Source organism: Halichoerus grypus, chromosome 7, assembly GCF_964656455.1.
Source record: "Halichoerus grypus chromosome 7, mHalGry1.hap1.1, whole genome shotgun sequence".
Taxonomy (NCBI): Eukaryota; Metazoa; Chordata; class Mammalia; order Carnivora; family Phocidae; genus Halichoerus; species Halichoerus grypus.
This window is the reverse complement of record NC_135718.1, coordinates 86499697-86519681: the sequence shown is the minus strand read 5'-3', so window position 1 is coordinate 86519681 and position 19985 is coordinate 86499697. Positions and strand designations below refer to the sequence as shown.

The 19985-nt window shown below is 40.2% G+C and overlaps 1 protein-coding gene across 1 annotated transcript in view; it reads right to left on the bottom strand.

Annotated features, from left to right (window-relative positions):
• The window catches only part of DNAH14 (dynein axonemal heavy chain 14), a 346072-nt gene that overhangs the window by 314681 nt on the left and 11406 nt on the right, over positions 1–19985 (bottom strand). Inside the window, exons 4-6 of the mRNA XM_078078658.1 lie at positions 8304–8447; positions 2826–2956; positions 62–214 (exon numbers count right to left, since the gene is read on the bottom strand). Coding sequence (XP_077934784.1) covers positions 62–214; positions 2826–2956; positions 8304–8447 — 428 coding nt within the window. The remainder of the gene's footprint in view (positions 1–61; positions 215–2825; positions 2957–8303; positions 8448–19985) is intronic.

The window sequence follows — 19985 nt, the reverse complement described above, 5'->3', positions numbered from 1 at the left end:
TAAATTAGATAATATTTTTCCATTATGATTCTAAAAGCTGAAAACGCCCATTCTATATTACCTTTGAGATAAATGATGCAGTAATAATCCAAAATTCTTTGCAATGTCTAGCTCTGTGGGCAGAGACCACCTGAAGATCATACGGATTATAGAGAACTTGATGATTTTTCCGAGGAAGGCAATATACAAATTCTCCATCATCTTTTAAAGGTTCCTGAGGTTAAAAAAATTTTAATTAACTTGACCAGATTAAGTAATAAAATGGCTGAACAACAGATTACTCAGTAAATTGAAATAATTTTAGATTTAAATTAAGTGTAATATCACTGAGGAAAGCTAACATCAAATTGTGTCCAAAGTTCAACAAGATCAGTCTTACGAAAGATTTAAAATATGTAATTTTCATTCTTATAATGTGGTGAAACATTCATGAAAATTCATCTATATGCTTCCTAATGCATGCTTATTCACACAAAGAACATGGCAATATATCTTTAACACCCATGTTCCACTTTCAGTAAATTTGTCTGCCAATACCAGAAGCTTTTGGAGCATGTTAATCATTTATTTTGATAATGATGGTGGCTTAGTATTATAATAATAACTAATATTTGTGAAGTAAATAATATTTAATAAGTAACAAGTGTTTCATATACATTATACACAAGAATTTAATCTTTTAAATTTAATCTTTTAAATTATCTGCAGAGATGATGATCTTTTTAAGCTCATTAAACAGATGCAGAAATTAATATTTTGAGAAATTAGGTAATTTGGGAAAAGTCACAAAGACAGGAAGAGGCAAGTTGAGATGTGAATACAAGTCTGACTAAACCCATGCTCTGAGACACTGCAATATACTATAACGCCTCTTTTTTATTTACCTGGCATTACTGAGAAATCAGCCACTTCATATTAAGAAAAAATTTTAAGTGAAATTTATTTCTTTTACTTTGAGACTTTCTAAGTATTGGAATTTAAAATTTCAGATCCAGTTTTACTTCTTAAAAAAGTTTTTGTCCTCATTGAAGACTGTTACTGTTTCTCCCTAATCGTCCCAAGTGCTCACTGTCTTATTATTTTTTTTTTTAAGATTTATTTATGAGAGAGAGAGAGTGTGGGGGGGGCGGGGGGAGGAGCAGAGGGAGAGGGAGAGAATCTCAAGCAGACTCCCTGAGATCATGACGTGAGCCAAAACCAAGAGTCAGATGCTCAACCAACTGTACCACCGAGGCACCCCTCACTGTCTTATTCTGACCTCTGATAGGATACGCACCTGGAAACCTTAAGAAACAAGTTTAGAAACTGCAAGTAAAATGAAATAAATAAGCTACAGGTGATGATTTGTATAGTACGTGGCTTGGTTACAGTTATGTGGCCACTTGAGGCATTTTTGTTCTATGTTCCAGAAAGCTGAGGATACTAGTAACTTAATGTAGACACCATTATCCAAATGGGTCATGTATGTAATTAAATCACCCACTTATTAGAAGCATAATACGTTCCAATTAAATTATTGTTTTTGAATTAAAAGTATTTTTTCAAATTCTCAATCCTTTCTTTACAAACAAATGAAACATCCCTTATCAGTGAGTCCAAGGACATCTGGCTCATGCACAGCTATGTGTTTTCTAAATTACCATGCCCATTATGTGCCAGACACTATGCCACCTGCATTCCTCATTTAATTTTCACGACTCTCTAAGGTTAAGTACTATTATTTCCATTTCAAGCTCAAAGAAGCTGAAGCTCAGAGAGGTCAGGAACTTGCCCAAAACCACACAGTGAGCATATAAATAGAGATTCAAAGCTGGGTGACTCTGCTTTCATTATGCATGGTACTCTGCTTTGCATTAATGCCGCCTCTGACAGTGATCCCAGGACCATTTGTCCTCCCGGTAACAGGTTAGAGCAGGGGCCAGCAAACTCCGGCCAGGACTCTGTGCCTATTTCTGTAAAGTTTCACTGGAGCACAGCCACACCCATTTGCTTAAGTCTGTTGCTGCTTCTGCGCTGCAGCGACAGGCCTGAGAAATTACAACAGGGATCAGAGAGCCTGCACAGCCTAGAACAGTCATTATCTGACACTTTTCAGGAAAAATTAGCTGGCCCCCGGTCTAGAACAACACTTCTCAATTGTGCATCAGAATCACCTGGAGAGCTTCGTAAAGTACAGATCACTGGGTCCCACTCCCAGAGTTTCTGATTCAGAAGGTCTGGAGTGGAGATGAGACTATGCATGGCTAATAAGCTCCAAGTTGATGCTGATGTGATTGCCTGGGAATTAATTGCCCTTGGAGAACCCTGGGTCTAAAAGTAGTTATAGATGATCCTGTTCAATCTTCCATCTCTTGTAATGAAGAAGGACACAGGAGGCAGACCTTACTCCTCATCGCTGCTTGTACCCTCTGGTCATGTGACTCTGCACATGCTAAAACTTCTCCGAAAAAGAAAGGATAAGGAAATACAAAGATAATGAGATAGAGAATTGGGTACCAGGAAGTAAGAGCGAGGATACAATGTTACAAAAGTACATTAGCATTTCTTTTTAACTCACAAAAAAAAAACCCCTGATGAACAGGAATATGAGAGTAGATTCAAATTTCAGGCATATATCTTTATCTGTTCTCCATCCTTGAAATAAGACAAGTGAAATGATGCCCAACACTTTCACAAGCATTTACTATGAAACAATGATTGTAATTCGGTATTAATGTAATAATGTCTAATTTTGATATAATATGTGAAGTGAATGAAATTAAGATTAAGGTACAGTTTTAAATATTAACCTTTATAGTACAAAACTGGATAAAACAGGCTAATACCTTTAGAATAATCTTCTGAATTACAATTTTGGAACTTTTATACTCCAAACAGTGCTGTGGTAACATCGTTTGCCAACCAAACTTATCTCTTAGCCTTATAATATGTCTTGTGACATCATCATCCTCTGGTTCTGGTTTAGAACATTGAAAAAAAGATCTAATGTAAATGTGAGTACAGGCATCACTTAAGGGTAATGTATAATATTCCAAATATTTCTACATAGAGAAAAAATTTAAATGGAAACTTATACTTAAAGTTTACACAAAGACTATATAATTAGACAAGAAAGTATAGCTTAAAATTTAACAGAAGCTGGAAAAAAGGAATAATATTTTTTCCATTTAAAAAAGATATTTCAAAAGACCTAATTCCACAGTTACACAGGTAGCTGGCACGCAAAGACACTCGAACAGGAGCCAGTTAGATGGGGTGGAAGCAGTAGGATCAGGAAAAAAGTGATGACCATGCAAGGTGGAAATATTCTTCCTAAAGATTCTCATGCAATAGACTCTTCCCTCCCTCCTTCCCTCCCTCCCTCCTTCCTTCCTTTCTTCCTTACAAGTAGGCTCCACACCCAGCTTGGAGCCCAGGGCGGGGCTTGAACTCACAACCCTGAGATCAAGACCTGAGCTGAGATCAAGAGTTGGACGCTTAACTGAGCGAGCCACCTAGGTGCTCCTGAGACCGTCTTTCTTGATCTCTTAGCAGCTAATGATAATCTCCTTGAAACATTCCCTTTTCTTGCCTTTTATTCACCATGCTCTACAGTTTGTCCTCTTAGCCCTTCTGCTTTTCTTGATAAAACAAATCACGGGAAGAGAAGCAACCCAGAAACCCTGCTGGCAAAACCAGCAATGCTATGAAGTTGTTCAAGATTTCTGGTTCTCTAGATCACCAACTGATCAAAACAGCTTTCTTAACTCAGGACTAAATAGGACGTGAACTGTTGTATAAAACAACATCAGGACCAGGATATGGTCCTACACAACCCTAAGAGTAAATTCTTCTTCTAACCTTGTGCCCTAGGCACCTCACCTGTCTCACCCTAGTCTGGGCCCTCTCAGTTGCTTAAACAGGAGAGAAGTTTAAAATACTTAATTGAGAAGAAAGCTAGTTAGTATTAGGTACAGAAGAGAGAAGGGGAGGGGCTGACACTAGCATAAGGGATGGCACAAGGTGTTTACATCCAGCTGAGCGGTAAGCCATACATACTAGGCTATAACAACGCACACCTATCGAAATCACCTTCCTATGCTGATGGCATAGGAAAACAGATCAGCAAAACCAATTAGAGACCAGAGATAGGACCACTTACGAAAAACAATCTAGTAAGTGAAAAAGGTATTTCAATCAGGAGAGCAATCATTAACTTCATAAATCATAATGGGAAAGTGGTTAGACATTTAGAAAACTATGCAGTTATATGCAAGCATAAATTATAGAAGGATTATAGAAGTAAATGTGGAAAAGGAATTACAGAAATATGAGAAGAAAATATATGTTCCTGAAAAAGAATCAAAGCATGTTAAAAAAAAATAATAAATTTGACTTCTTCAAACTTGGCAATTTATACAGCAGAAAAGCCACTGTAATCATCAAGTTAGGATAAAATGTTTATAACCTACATAAGAAGCTAGGGATTAACATATCAAATATTTAAGAAGTTCTTCCCAATAAGAAATAAACATTTTGATAGAACGGTGAATGATTTATTGGAAAAGACAAATGGCCAGTAAACATACCAAAAAATATTCAACCCCATTAGTAATCAGAAAATAATAAATTAAAATTACAATGAAAAAGCCATTCTCACCCACCAGACTTGCAAAAAATTAAGTTAGAAAATATCAACTGCTGACCACGGTATTCCTCTTATGCAATATTGCAAAAGCATAAATTAACACATCCATTCTTGGTGGCGACCCGGCAGATTTAATGAACTGATAGAGACCATTGGAGAATGGAAGCGATTTAGGACAAATTTAAGATAACGATTTTTCGGAATAAGTAGTAGTAAACTTAAAGAAAATATGTATCCTCCAAAATGCTGGGGGGAAATTTTTCTAAAAAGCCAGATTAATTCAGAAAATCATAGATAGGGATGCCTGGGTGGCTCAGTCGTTTAAGTGTCTGCCTTCAGCTCAGGTCGTGACCCCAGGGTCGTTAAGGTCAGTCCTTGCTCAGCGGGGGCCTGCTTCTCCCTCTGCCTCTGCTGCTCCCCCCGTTTGTGTTCTCGCTCTCTGACAAATAAATAAATCTTAAAAAAAAAAAGAAAGAAAGAAAATCACGGATATTTACTAAAATGAGACAATCCATTATACACCTAGCATGGCAGGGTGAAGCACTGTCCTAGCATGCTGGGTGTATGGTATGATCCAAGACAGCAATTCTTTATATCAGAACTACGAGGAGACTAGCCTGTATTCCACTTTCACAGTGAGTCAAGAATACAGGTACCAGAAGTAAGTTAGGTCAGGAAATTGCAACTTTCAAGAGAAAAAAACCATGAAAAAAAAAAGAGAGGGAGAACGGCGTAACACAACCGTTCTGTTACAGACACAATAAAACCTCATCAGTGAGTGCTGGGCTGAGCTTCTAGTGCCCTCACCTTCTAATCTTATAGCCTCGAAGAAGCACTATCACCGGACAGAACCTTCAACAGGAGTTAACAGTGAAGACAGTGCTTAATGAAGAGTTCTGGCATTTAAGGGTAAAATCACCTATCTTTAGGATGAAAATAAAACCGTTCTTTTAAGAAGTTTAAGAAAGGCCCCTGGGTGGCTCAGGCGGTTAAGCGTCTGACTAGTGATTTCAGCTCAGGTCATGATCTCAGGGTCATGAGATCGAGCCCACGTCAGGTTCTGCAGTGGGCATGGAGTCTGTGTGGGATTCTCTCTCTCCCTCTGCCCCTTCCCCCACTCTCTCTCTCTCTCAAAAAAAAAAAAAAAAAAAAAAAGGTTTAAAACAGAACTTCTGCTGCCTTGGAGTTTAGAATGTAAGTAATTATATTATTCCACCATGTGAATGTGTCCTCATAATGAAAGATAACATATAGAAATTGTCAAATGAGCCATACTGCTAGTAAGTACTGTGTTAACTCCAAGGAGAGGATCACTGCAGACTAGGGACCTCACTGAGAGCTTTATAGAAGTCTCATAAAAATGGATCTTGACATAAGGCTTGAGAGGGTTAAAAAGAGAAAAGAGGACATTCTAGACAAAAAGGCATCTTAAAAGAAAGAGAAAGAGTAAATTCGAAAAGCACACATCAACATGAGTGATCTCAAAAGGACAGGTTACAAAAGGACACAATAAAACATCATGTATGTGCATATTTTAAAGCTTTTACTGAAGTATAACATACACACAGAAAAGTACACATATCATTCATAGACATACAGCTTGATGCATTTTCAGACATTAATATACCCTGGAACCAGCACTGGAACAATCAAGAAAAAAAGCATCACTAGGCCTCCTGAAGTCTGCCTTGAAACCCTGCCCAGTTCCTATTCCCACTTCAGCCCATGCCCACAGAAGTCACCACTATCCTGCTTTCTAAGAGTAGAGGCCAATTTTTCCTAGTGTTTACTTTCTATAAGTAGAATCACACCACATGCATTTTTCTCTATCTAGCTTATTCTGGTCAATATGGTGTGTGCACTTCTGTCATACACAAAATAATGCCATATGTTTTATGGATGCATTAGGTATCTATTGATGTGTGAGCAACTGTCCTAAAATCTAGAGGTTTAAAACAAGTATTTATTATCTCACAGTTTCTATGGGTCAGGAGTTCAGTTTCCCATGAGGCTGCAAGCAAAATGCTGAAGGCTTTCCTGGGGCTGGAGGACCCCTTCCCCGGTCAGCTCCCTCACGTGGCGATGCGCAGGAGGTCTAGCTCTTTCTGCAGTGGACCTCTCTGCAGGGCTGCGTATGTGTGTTACAGGACACCAGCGGCCCCCAGAGAGCGTGCAGGAGACAGGATCTCTATGTCTGTCCTGACTTAGTCCTGGAGGGCACAGAGCATCACTCCACCATGTTCTACTCTGTACAACTGCAAACTACCACGTCCACTGCATTATTGGTTAGAACTGAGTCACTAAATTGGGCCTTCATTTAAAGGGAGAAGTGCAAGGCTCCGGGGCTTTAGAAGGAAGGAGTGTCAAAACCTATGTGACAAATTTTTAAACTCCCGCAATGGACAAATATAAATGTAGACAACACATAAAAGCATCCATGGAAAGGACAGTCACCCATGTGAGTGTGACTGTCAGCTGGCCCAAGTGGAACTGAGGACAGCGGCGGAAAGGGGAGGGCCTTGAGCTACTTGTTTACCACTTTACTTCCGTACTTGCTTTCTGCCGCCATATAACAAATTACCGCAAACTGGGGGTTTATGACCCCCCAATTTCCACGGGTCGGGTATCTAGCAAATTTTAGCTGGTCCTCTGCTCAGGGTCTCACAGGGCTGACATGAATGTGTTGGCTGACGATGCCCTCAACCGGAGACATGGCTAGGGAAAGAACTGCCTCCAAGCTCCCCTGGATTGTTGGCAGAAGTCATTTCTCGGGGGCTGCGTGCCTGGCTAACAGTTGACCGGGCACTACTGTCGGCCACGAGAGTCTGCTTTGGGGTCCTTGCCCCAGGGCCCTCTCCACAGCATGGCAGTCTGCCCCTTCAAAGGCAGCGGTGTGGCATCCACTACTGCTCTGGTCTTTTTTAAAGGCTCATCAGATTAGGGCAGGCTCACCCAGGAAAATCTCCTTTTACATCCCCATTGCATCTCAAAAATGCCACATAGACTGACCTAGTCCTAGGAGCAAAGCTCCATCAAACTCCCAGCTGCTGTGTGCACTTGCCGGGAGGGGGGTTTTGTGCCACTGGAGGCATTTATAATAGTGAAGATCTTCTTTTTTAATTAAAAACATGAAGCCTATTTAGGTTTCAATAGCTTTATGACTAATCTGCCTCGGACCACAGTGTATCAGTGAAACACAGAAAGGTTTCCCTTTTCCTGTCAAACTTAAGATATTAATACAAATAAGAATTTCAGGTATAGAGAAAGTACAAACTGGAAAGCCTGAGTGAGGAAAATCAGTTTAAATGAATTATTTATTTGGGAATTTAAACTCTGTGTCAGACAAAGACACAAAATAATTAAATATAATGAGACCACAAAGTTTTACTAAAAGGATAAAACAAAGCCATACAACTGTATTTCCAATCCTATAACCATAACCTTCAGAGATTGTTCCTACTTAAGAACATAGTCAGGGTACAGACTCTGCCAATTTTTCAGTCTACTGATATTTTAGATTTTCAAAAAGATTTAAAAAAACTAACAGTTCTTTAAGCAACCAAACACATAAAATTCAGTTAGACCGTTTCTTCTAAAGTCAAATACATAAAACCACAAAATTATCTGAAAAAAATGTCACGTCTTCTGAAAAGCCTGGGTTGGTGATACTACGCACCTGTTGTATCATATGACACAAGCCTTTTTTTCTTAACCTTTGGACAAGCGTGAGTTTGATCCTTTTTTCCCTTTGATTTCTCTTTCTTCTTATGAGAATCGGGTTTTGAAGGATCTTGCTGAGTTCCAATTTTTTGGAAGTAATCTGAAAAGAAAAGCATTATTAACTGAGTAACCAGCAAGAGCTATAAATAATACCATGGCAATTCCACATGCCAGGCCATACGGTGGATCAGGATACAATTTCAGTTTTTAAGAGCACAGGCTGTGAGTCAGACCGCCTGTATTCCAAGCAGTTAGAAGCTTTGCCACTCAGTGCTGTGATTTACTTTGTAAGTAACCCATCCGCCTTTCTTTACCCAGCTGTGAAACGAGGACTGTTAAAGTGAGAACCTCACAGAGTGTTAAAAGGATGTTTAAAGCATACAGTAGGGGACGCCTGGTGGCTCAGTCGGTTAGGCATCTGCCTTCGGCTCAGGTCATGATCTCAGGGTCCTGGGATCAAGCCCCACATCAGGCTCCCTGCTCATCGGGGAGTCTGCTTCTCCCTCTCCCTCCACCCCCTGCTCATGCTCTCTCTGTCTCTCTCTCAAACAAATAAATAAAATCTTTTTTTTAAAAAAGCACACAGTAAGTGCTTACAAAGATAAATATTAATTTTATCATAATAAATCTTTAAAATGTAAAAAACATAACAGAAGCTTTTTATTACTATAGTTTGATAACTGAGGTCAGAAAATGCTTAGAAATGCAGAAAAGTCACATACAGCCTATTTCTCAGATTCCTTCTATGACTTACCTGATTGGTGGATTCTCAGCATGAAGAATGGGGAAATTATTGAAAATGCAGTTTTTCAAAAGCAATTAATTTTACACTTTCTCATTGATTTAAGGAAGATTTATGTAGCGTACAGCACTGAGCTACAATTAAGTAGGGGGTAAGACACAATAATTACAAACAAAACAAATACAAGCGAAACAGCCAGTAAATTCTATTTCAGCCAATAATCATAACTGAGAGGAGACACAGACGGAGGGATAGAGAAAGAGAGAGAAAGAACATGTCCCTATTTGTATAATCAAGAGACCACACACCCATCTTGCTCCATGGAATCAAACACTGAATGATGGTAAGGTTTTTACTTGCAGGTGGGGGACAGAGAAAGGTAAGAAAACGGAAGTCTTGTTCAGGAGACCGCACGACGAAATATGGGCTCCGGTGGAACGTATGTGAGAGAACCATGCAAACCTGCCTTTCTCCCTGACGGCTATTCCAAGAGCTTCTCCCGCTCACTCCCAGGCCTGAATGGGAGCCTGGTGACTTCCCAGACCTCACCAACATGCAGGCCTCTCAAGCAGGGGTTGTTGATAAGCCAGCACCCCAAATGCCTCGATATCCGAAAGTGGGCTTGTTTCTCTCCCTGTTCCCGTTCACCACTTCCAAATCCTTACAAATTGCCCTCTCAAAAAAAAACAAAAAAACAAAAAAAAACACTCCCCCAGAGCTCATGCCTTCCCACAACCTCAGACCCTTGCAGGCTTCGCTGGCTTCCGCCCCAGGCATGGCCGCTCAGTGACTGGAGCCCTGGCTCAGGGAGGGCCTACTGTCCCAGGAGTAAACCCCCTGGTTTACTCTGGTGGCTGACACCACACCCCCGCCTGACTCTCTAAACACCCTCTCCTCTCTAGTCCGCGTCAGCCGACCTCTCCCAGCCTGCTCGGAACTCCCGACGTCACCACTTTTCTTGACCTCATCGGCACCTCCAGTTCACGGCCCCATGACTTACTACCCATCATCCCTCTGCTGCTTTTCATCTTGCTCTTGACCCCGCTGAAATTACGTTGTCTTTCAACAACACTCTTGCCAGTAGCCTCAACGCTCACCCTTGATCTCATCTCCTAGGTAGAACAGCGGCCCTGGAAGAAGCCAACTCTATGCTCAGTGTGCCTATGTCTGCACAGCTCGGTGCTGTTACACGAAGGCCCAAACACGAGTGGACTGGTAACTTCCGTAATCCACGTTAATGAATCACAAATGGCCCCTGAACACTCATCTGAAATCCTACTGTTTGCCTGGCTCACTTGCCCGCCTGGCTTTGCAATGGCTAGCTCAGATGCCCCTCAAAGCCCTGCACCTTCACCTTCCAATTGCTCTCCTTCAACGGATCTCCATGCCTACTTCCCAGGGCACACAGATGCACCAGACGGGAATTCCTTCAACGTGCCTGTGCTAAGTAAGCCAACGAACCCACCCCTGCACCGTCCTTTCTTCCTGCCCCTCTGACTTCATAGGGGAGCTGTTTCTCCTTCCATCCAAACCAATCCTTTCTGCCCTTCCATTGGACCCCATCCCCTCATGCCTGCATTAACTATTCTCCTTTGCGGATCAAGCTCCCACCATAAAGCTCGAGCTGCCACCAAGCTTCACCTATTCCGAGACCACTTTTCCCTCTAGTTGGTGAGCTCTCTCACCTTTCTTCACAAACTTCTCAAAAGAGTTGCATGTATTCACTATTCTATTTTTTCATCTACTCCTACTTCTTAATCTATTCTAGTTGAGTTTCAGACCTCCACTTAAATAGCACTCAAGTGACCACATCCTTCGTGTCAGTAAATTCAATGGGCATTTTCAGTCCTCATTTGACTATTACTACTTTCTACTGCTCCTTCCTTTTTTAAAGTTGAGACATAATTGATAAATAACATTGTATTAGTTTCAGGTGTACAACATAATGATTTGATATTTGTACATATTGCAAAATGATCATCACAATGAGTCTAGCTAACATTCATCACATAGTTGCAATTTTTTTCTTGTGATAACTTTTAAGATTTATTCTTAGCAACTTCCAAATTTACAACACACTACTATTAACAACGGTCACCATGCTGTACATTGCATCCCCATTATTTATTTATAACTGAAAGTTTATACATTTGACCACCTTCCCTCATTTTACCCACTCCCAACCTCTGCCTCTGGCAACCACCAACCTGTTCTCTGTATTCCTGAGTTTGGTTGTTGTTTTACATTCCATATATAAGTGAGATCGTACTGTATTTGTCTTTTGATGACTTATTTCACTTGGCACAATGCTGTCAAGGTCCATCTATGTTGTCACAAATGGCAAGATTTCATTTTCTTATGGCTGAATAATACTCCATCCTATATACATATTGCAGCTTCTTTAACCATCAATAGTTTATTTCTATGTCTTGTAAATAATGTTGCAATGAATATGGGGGTGTAATACATCTTTCTGAGTTTTCATTTCTTTTAAACAAATATGAAGAAAGGCAATTATGGGATCATACCGTAGTTCTATTTTTAGTTTCTTGAGGAACCCCCATACTGTTTTCCGCAGTGGCTGCAGCAACTTACATTCCCACCAACGGTGCATGAGGGTTCCCTATTCTCTACATTGTCCCCAACACTAGCTATCTCTTGTCTTCTGATACTAGCCATCCTAACAGGTGTGAGGTTATAGTTCATTGTGGTTTTGATTTACATTCCCCTGATAATTACCTGTTGGCTGTCTGCATGTCTTTGGAAAAGTGTCTATTCAGGTGCTCTGCCCATTTTTAACTGGAGTTTGGTTTTTATGGCAATTGGGTTGTAGGAGTTCTTTATATATGTTGGATATGACCCCCTTATTAGACACATAATTTGCAAATATCTTCTTCCATTTCAGTCTTTTCATTTTGTTGGTGTTGTCCTTCACTGTGCAGAAGATTTTTGGTTTGATATAGCCCCACTTGTTTATATTTGCTTTTGTCACCTTTGCTTTTAGTGTCAATCCAAAAACAGATCACTGCCAAGACCAATATCCAAGATGTTTCCACATATGTTTTCTCTTAGGAACTTCATGCTTTTAATGCATTGCTGAATTTGGTTTGCTAATATTTTGTTGACAATTTTTGCATATTCATCAGGGATATTGGTCTGTCATTTTCTTTTCCTGTGCCATCTTTGGTTTTGATATCAGGGTAATACTGACCTTGTAAACTGAGTGTGGAAGCATTCTCTTATTTTTTGGAAGGATTTGAGAAGGATTGGTATTAAATCCTCTTTGAATGTTTGGCAGAATTCACCAGTGAACCCAACTGGTCCTGTACTTGTTTGCTGGGAGGTTTTGATTACCGATTCAAATTCTTAATACTAATTGTTCTGTTCAAATTTTCTATTTCTTCATGATTCAGTCTTGGTAGGTTGTAGGTGTCTACGAATTTATGCATTTATGCTGGGTTATCCAATCTGTTGGTGCATAATTGTTCATAGTGTCTCTTTGATCCTGTGGTATCCACTATACCATCTCCTCTTTCATTTCTCATTTTATTTATTCAAGTTTTTTTGTGTATGTGATTCTTGCTAAAGGTCTGTCAACTTTATCTTTCCAATGAACCATATCTTAGTGACATTGATCGTTTCTATTGTCTTTTTAGTCTCTATTTCATTTATTTTTGTTCTGATCTGTTCTTTCTTTCCTTCTACTAACCTTTGGCTTTGTTTGTTCTTTCTCTACTTCCTCAATTGAGATTTTTCTCATTTATCAAAGTAGGCCTGTGATGCTATGAACTTCCCTCTTCTAACTGCTTTGCTACATCCTGTAAGTTCTGGTATGCTGTATCTCCATTTTCATTTGTCTCAGGCATTTTTTTAAATTTCTCCCTTGATTTTTTTCCTCTGGCCCTTGGTTGGTTTTTTTTTTTTAATTATATTATGTTAATCACCATACATTACATCATTAGTTTTTGATTAGTGTTCCATGATTCATTGTTTGCATATAACACCTAGTGCTCCATTCAGTACATGCCCTGTTTAATACCCATCACCAGGCTAACACATCCCCCCACCCAACTCCCCTCTAGAGCCCTGTTTGTTTCTGAGTCCATAGTCTCTCATGGTTCATCTCCTCCTCTGATTTCCCCCACTTCATTTTTCTCTTCCTACTATCTTTTTTTTTTTTTAACATATAATGTATTATTTGTTTCAGAGGTACAGGTCTGTGATTCAATAGTTTTACAAAATTCACAGCACATACCCTCCCCAATGTCTATCACCCAGCCACACCATCCCTCCCACCCCCCACCACTCCAGCAACCCTGTTTGTTTCCTGAGATTAAGAATTCCTCATATCAGTGAAATCATATGATACCTGTCTTTCTCTGATTGACTTATTTCGCTCAGCATAATACCTTCCAGTTCCATCCACGTCGTTGCAAATGGGAAGATCTCATTCCTTTTGATGGCTGCATAATATTCCATTGTCTATATATACCACATCTTCTTGATCCATTCATCTGTCGATGGACATCTTGGCTCTTTCCACAGTTTGGCTATTGTGGACATTGCTGCTATAAACATCGGGGTGCACGTACCCCTTCAGATCCCTACATTTGTATCTTTGGGGTAAATAGCCAGTAGTGCAGTTGCTGGATCATATGGTAGCTCTATTTTCAACTTTTTGAGGAACCTCCACACTGTCTTCCAGAGTGGCTGCACCAGCTTGCATTCCCACCAATAGTGTAGGAGGGTTCCCCTTTCTCCGCATCCCCACCAACATCTGTTGTTTCCTGACTTGTTAATTTTAACCATTCTGACGGATGTGAGGTGGTATCTCATTGAGGTTTTGATTTGGATTTCCCTGATGCCGAGCGATGTTGAGCACTTTTTCATGTGTCTGTTGGCCATTTGGATGTCTTCTTTGGAAAAATGTCTGTTCATGTCTTCTGCCCATTTCTTGATTGGATCATTTGTTCTTTGGGTGTTTGATAAGTTCTTTATAGATTTTGGATACTAGCCCTTTATCTGATATGTCATTTGCAAATATCTTCTCCCATTCTGTCGATTGTCTTTTGGTTTTATTGAATGTTTCTTTTGCTGTGCAAAAGCTTTTTATCTTGATGAAGTCCCAATAGTTCCATTTTTGCCTTTGCTTCCCTCGCCTTTGGCGATGTGTCTAGGAAGAAGGTGCTGTGGCTGAGGTCAAAGGGTTGCTGCCTGTGTTCTCTTCAAGGATTTTGATGGATTTCTGTCTCACATTGAGGATTTTTATCCATTTTGAGCCTATTTTTGTGTGTGGTGTAAGGAAATGGTCCAGTTTCATTCTTCTGCATGTGGCTCTCCAATTTTCCCAACACCATTTGCTGAAGAGACTGTCTTTTCTCCATTGGACATTCTTTCCTGATTTGTCAAAGATTAACTGACCATAGAATTGAGGGTCCATTTCTGGACTCTCTATTCTGTTCCATTGGTCTATGTGTCTGTTTTGGTACCAGTACCATACTGTCTTGATGATGACAGCTTTGTAATAGAGCTTGAAGTCTGGAATTGTGATGCCACCAGCTTTGCTTTTCTTTTTCAAAATTCCTCTGGCTATTCAGGGTCTTTTCTGGTTCCATACAAATTTTAGGATTATTTGTTCCATTTCTTTGAACAAAGTGGATGGTATTTTGATGGGGATTGCATTAAATGTGTAGATTGCTGTAGGTAGCATTGACATCTTCACAATATTTGTCCTTCCAATCCATTTTTCCATTTCTTTGTGTCTTCCTCAATTTCCTTCATGAGTATTTTATAGTTTTCTGAGTACAGATCCTTTGCCTCTTTGGTTAGATTTATTCCTAGGTATCTTATGGTTTTGGGTGCAATTGTAAATGGGATCGACTCCTTAATTTCCCTTTCTTCTGTCTTGTTGTTGATGTATAGGAATGCCACTGATTTCTGTGCATTGATTTTATATCCTGCCACTTGACTGAACTCCTGTATGAGTTCTAGCAGTTTTGGGGTGGAGTCTTTTGGGTTTTCTACATAAAGTATCATATCATCTGCAAAGAGTGAGAGTTTGACTTCTTCTTTGCCAATTCGGATGCCTTGTATTTCTTTTTGTTGTCTGATTGCTGCGGCTAGGACTTCTAATACTATGTTGAATAGCAGTGGTGATAGTGGACATCCCTGCTGCGTTCCTGACCTTAGGGGGACAGCTCTCAGTTTTTCCCCATTGAGAATGATATTCGCTGTGGGTTTTTCACAGATGGCTTTTATGATATTGAGGTATGTGCCCTCTATCCCTATACTCTGAAGAGTTTTGATCAAGAAAGGATGTTGTACTTTGTCAAATGCTTTTCCTGCATCTATTGAGAGGATCATATGGTTCTTGTTCTTTCTTTTATTAATGTATTGTTTCTCATTGATTAATTTGCAGATGTTGAACCAACCTTGCAGCCCAGGGATAAATCCCACTTGGTCGTGGTGAATAATCCTTTTAATGTACTGTTGGATCCTATTGGCTAGTATTTTGGTGAGAATTTTTGCATCCATGTTCATCAGGGATATTGGTCTGTAATTCTCCTTTTTGATGGGGTCTTTGTCTGGTTTTGGGATCAAGGTAATGGTGGCCTCATAAAACGAGTTTGAAAGTTTTCCTTCCATTTCTATTTTTTGGAACAGTTTCAGAAGAATAAGTATTAATTCTCCTTAAATGTTTGGTAGAATTCCCCTGGGAAGCCATCTGGCCCTGGGCTCTTGTTTATTGGGAGATTTTTGATAACTGCTTCAATTTCCTTAGTGGTTATAGGTCTGTTCAGGTTTTCTATTATTTCCTGGTTCAGTTTTGGTAGTTTATACATCTCTAGAAATGCATCCATTTCTTCCAGATTATCTAATTTGCTGGCATATAGTTGCTCATAATGTTCTTATAGTTGTTTGTATTTCTTTGGTGTTGGTTGTGATCTCTCCTCTTTCATTCATGATTATGTTGATTTGGGTCATTTCTCTTTTCTTTTTGACAGGTCTGGCCAGGGGTTTATCAGTCTTATTAATTCTTTCAAAGAACCAGCTCCTAGTTTCATTGATCTATTCTACTGTTCTTTTGGTTTCTGTTTCATTGATTTCTGCTCTGATCTTTATTATTTCTCTTCTCCTGCTGGTTTTAGGCTTTATTTGCCGTTCTTTCTCCAGCTCCTTTAGGTGTAGGGTTAGGTTGTGTATTTGAGACCTTTCTTGTTTCTTGAGAAAGGCTTGTATTGCTATATACTTTCCTCTTAGGACTGCCTTTGCTGTATCCCAAAGATTTTGAACATTTGTGTTTTCATTTTCATTGGTTTCCATGAATTTTTTTAATTCTTCTTTAACTTCCTGGTTGACCCATTCATTCTTTAGTAGGATGCTCTTTAGCCTCCATGTATCTGAGTTCTTTCCAAGTTTCCTCGTCATTGAGTTCTACTTTCAAAGCATTGTGGTCCGAAAATACGCAGGGAATGATCCCAGTCTTTTGGTACCGGTTGAGACCTGATTTGTGACCTAGGATGTGATCTATTCTGGAGAATGTTCCATGGGCACTAGAGAAGAATGTGTATTCTGTTGCTTTGGGTTGGAATGTTCTGAACATATCTGTGAAGTCCATTTGGTCCAGTGTGTCATTTAAAGTCTTTATTTCCTTGTTGATCTTTTGCTTAGATGATCTGTCCATTTCAGTGAGGGGGTGTTAAAGTCCCCTACTATTATTGTATTGTTGTCGATGTGTTTCTTTGCTTTTGTTATTAATTGCCTTATATAATTGGCTGCTCCCATGTTAGGGGCATAGATATTTACAATGGTTAGATCTTCTTGTTGGATAGACCCTTTAAGTAGGATATAGTGTCCTCCCTCATCTCTTATTACAGTCTTTGGTTTAAAATCTAATTTGTCTGATATAAGGATTGCCACCCCAGCTTTCTTTTGGTGTCCATTAGCATGGTAAATGGTTTTCCACCCCCTCACTTTCAATCTGGAGGTGTCTTTGGGTCTAAAATGAGTCTCTTGCAGACAGCATATCGATGGGTCTTGTTTTTTTATCTGATAGCCTGTGTCTTTTGATTGGGGCATTTAGCCCATTTACATTCAGGGTAACTATTCAAAGATATGAATTTAGTGCCATTGTATTTCCTGTAAGGTGACTGTTACTGTATATTGTCTGTGTTCCTTTCTGGTCTATGTTATTAGGCTCTCTCTTTGCTTAGAAGACCTCTTTCAGTATTTCTTGTAGGGCTGGTTTGGTGTTTGCAAATTCCTTTAGTTTTTGTTTGTCCTGGAAGCTTTTTATCTCTCCTTCTATTTTCAATGACAGCCTAGCTGGATATAGTATTCTTGGCTGCATATTTTTCTCATTTAGTGCTCTGAATATATCCTGCCAGTCCTTTCTGGCCTGCCAGGTCTCAGTGGATAGGTCTGTTGCCAATCTAATGTTTCTACCATTGTAGGTTACAGACCTCTTATCCCCGAGCTGCTTTCAGGATTTTCTTTGTCTCTGAGACTCGTAAGTTTTACTATTAGATGTCGGGGTGTTGACCTCTTTTTATTGACTTTGAAGGGGGTTCTCTGTGCCTCCTGGATTTTGATGTCTGTTTCTTTCCCGAAACTAGGGAAGTTCTCTGCTATAATTTGCTCCAATATACCTTCTGCCCCTCTCTCTCTTTCTTCTTCTTCTGGTATCCCGATTATCCTAATATTGTTTCATCTTATGGTATCACTTCTCTCTCGAATTCTGCCCTCGTGATCCAGTACTTGTTTATCTCTCTTTTTCTCAGCTTCTTGATTTTCCATCATTTGGTCTTCTATATCACTAATCTCTCTTCTGCCTCATTTATCCTAGCAGTTAGAGCCTCCATTTTGGATTACACCTCATTAATAGCCTTTTTGATGTCGACTTGGTTAGATTTTAGTTCTTTTATTTCTCCAGAAAGCGTTTCTCTAATATCTTCCATGCTTTTTTCAAGCCCAGCTAGTATCTTTAAAATCATCATTCTGAACTCTAGTTCCAACATCTTACTAATGTCCATACTGATTAGGTCCCTGGCAGTTGGTACTGCCTCTTGTCCTTTTTTTTGAGGTGATTTTTTCCGCCTTGTCATTTTGTCCAGAAGAGAATAGATGAATGAGAGAACAAAATGCTAACAGGGTAACAATGACCCCAGAAAAATATACACTAAACAAATTAGAAGAGACCTGAAACTGGGGGAAAGAAAGGGAAAGAAAGAAAAAGGAAAAAAGAAAAAGATTAAAAAAAAAAAAAGAATATGATCAAATATGATCAGGCTGGTGCATAAATCAGTGCCACATACTAGATTTTGGGCATATTTTGGTCTGTTAGAAGAAAGTGCCTCCCAAAATTTTAAAGAAAGAAAAACTTATATATGTACAAAAATAAGGATAAGTATGATGAAGGGATGGAATATGACTGTAAAGATGAAAATTATAAAAGATTTTATAAAGGGAATTGATAAGTAGTTGGTTGAAAAAAGGAAGAGGATTTTAAAAAAAAAAAAAAGGGAGAGACTGTGATCAGGCAGGAAACTGGAACAAAGCCATACACTAGAGATTTAGGGTATATTTTCGTCTGTTAGAAGAAACTGTATCCCAAAATTTTAAAAAGAGAACAACTTATATATATACATACCAAAAATAAGGTTAACTACTATGAAGGGATAGAATATGACTCTAAAAATGAAAAATAAAAAATATTTATTAAAAAAGGGATTGATAAGATGTTGGTTGAAAAAGAGAAAAAGAGGAAAAAAGAAAAAGAAAAAAAGAAAATTAAAAAAATTTACTTTGAAAGACTAAAGAATCATGGGAAAACAGCCATGAATTCTATGTGCTGTATTCCCCTAGTGCTGGAGTTCTGCCATTCTCATTGATCGGTAAACTTGGTCTTATCTGGCTGTTCTTGCTGATCTTCTGGGGGAGGGGCCTGTTGCCGTGGTTCTCAGATGTCTTTGCCGGAGGCAGAATTGCCACACCCTTGCCAGGTACGGGCTAAGTCATCTGCTCGGGTTTGCTCTCGGGAGCTTTTGTTCCCTGCAAGCTTTCCGTACAGCTTTGGAGGATGAGAGTGAAATGGCGACCTCCCAATCTCCACCCCGGAGGAGCCAAGAACTCGGGCCCCACTCCTCAGTGCGCCCCCAGAGAAAAGCAGTCAATCACTCCCGTCTCCCCGGTCTCCGGCCACACTCTGTGCTCACCTGGCCTGTGACCGAGAGTTTCTATCTCTGGCAACCGACCCCGTGTGGAGTCTCCAAACCCAGCAGATCCCTGCAGTTCGCTCCCGCGCCGCTCCTCCCGGGGCAGGAAGGGAGTCTCCCCAGATCTGCTATTTGTTGGGTCTCTGCTGGAGGAGCAGGGGCCCAACTGTGCCGCGGATCACGGTTTATGGCAACCCCGAGCTGAGAGCCCACTCCTCGGCTCCGTTTCTGCAGCCAGCTTCCCTGCTCTGATACCTGGGAGCTCTGCCACACTGAGGCACCCCTGGTCTTTCTGTGACCCCCAGGGTCCTGAGACCACACTGCCCCGTGAGGGTTCCACCCCCCACTTAGCCACTGGAGCGACGTCCCTCAGCGGAGCCGACTTCTAAAAGTTCCGATTTTGTGCTTCGCTGCTCTATCACTTGCCAGTAGCCAGCTGACAGAGGCTCCCTCTCCCTGTGGTCTATCTTCCCGTATATCGCCTCGGATTCACTTCTCTGCACGTCCTACCTTCCAGAAAGTGGTCGCTTTTCTGTTCAGAGAGTTGTTGCTATTCTTTTCTTCAATCTCCTGTTGAGTTTGTAGGTGTTCAGAATGGTTTGATCCCTATCTAGCTGAATTCCTGGGACCAGACAAAATTTAGGTCTCCTACTCCTCTGCCATCTTGCTCCTCCCCCTCCAG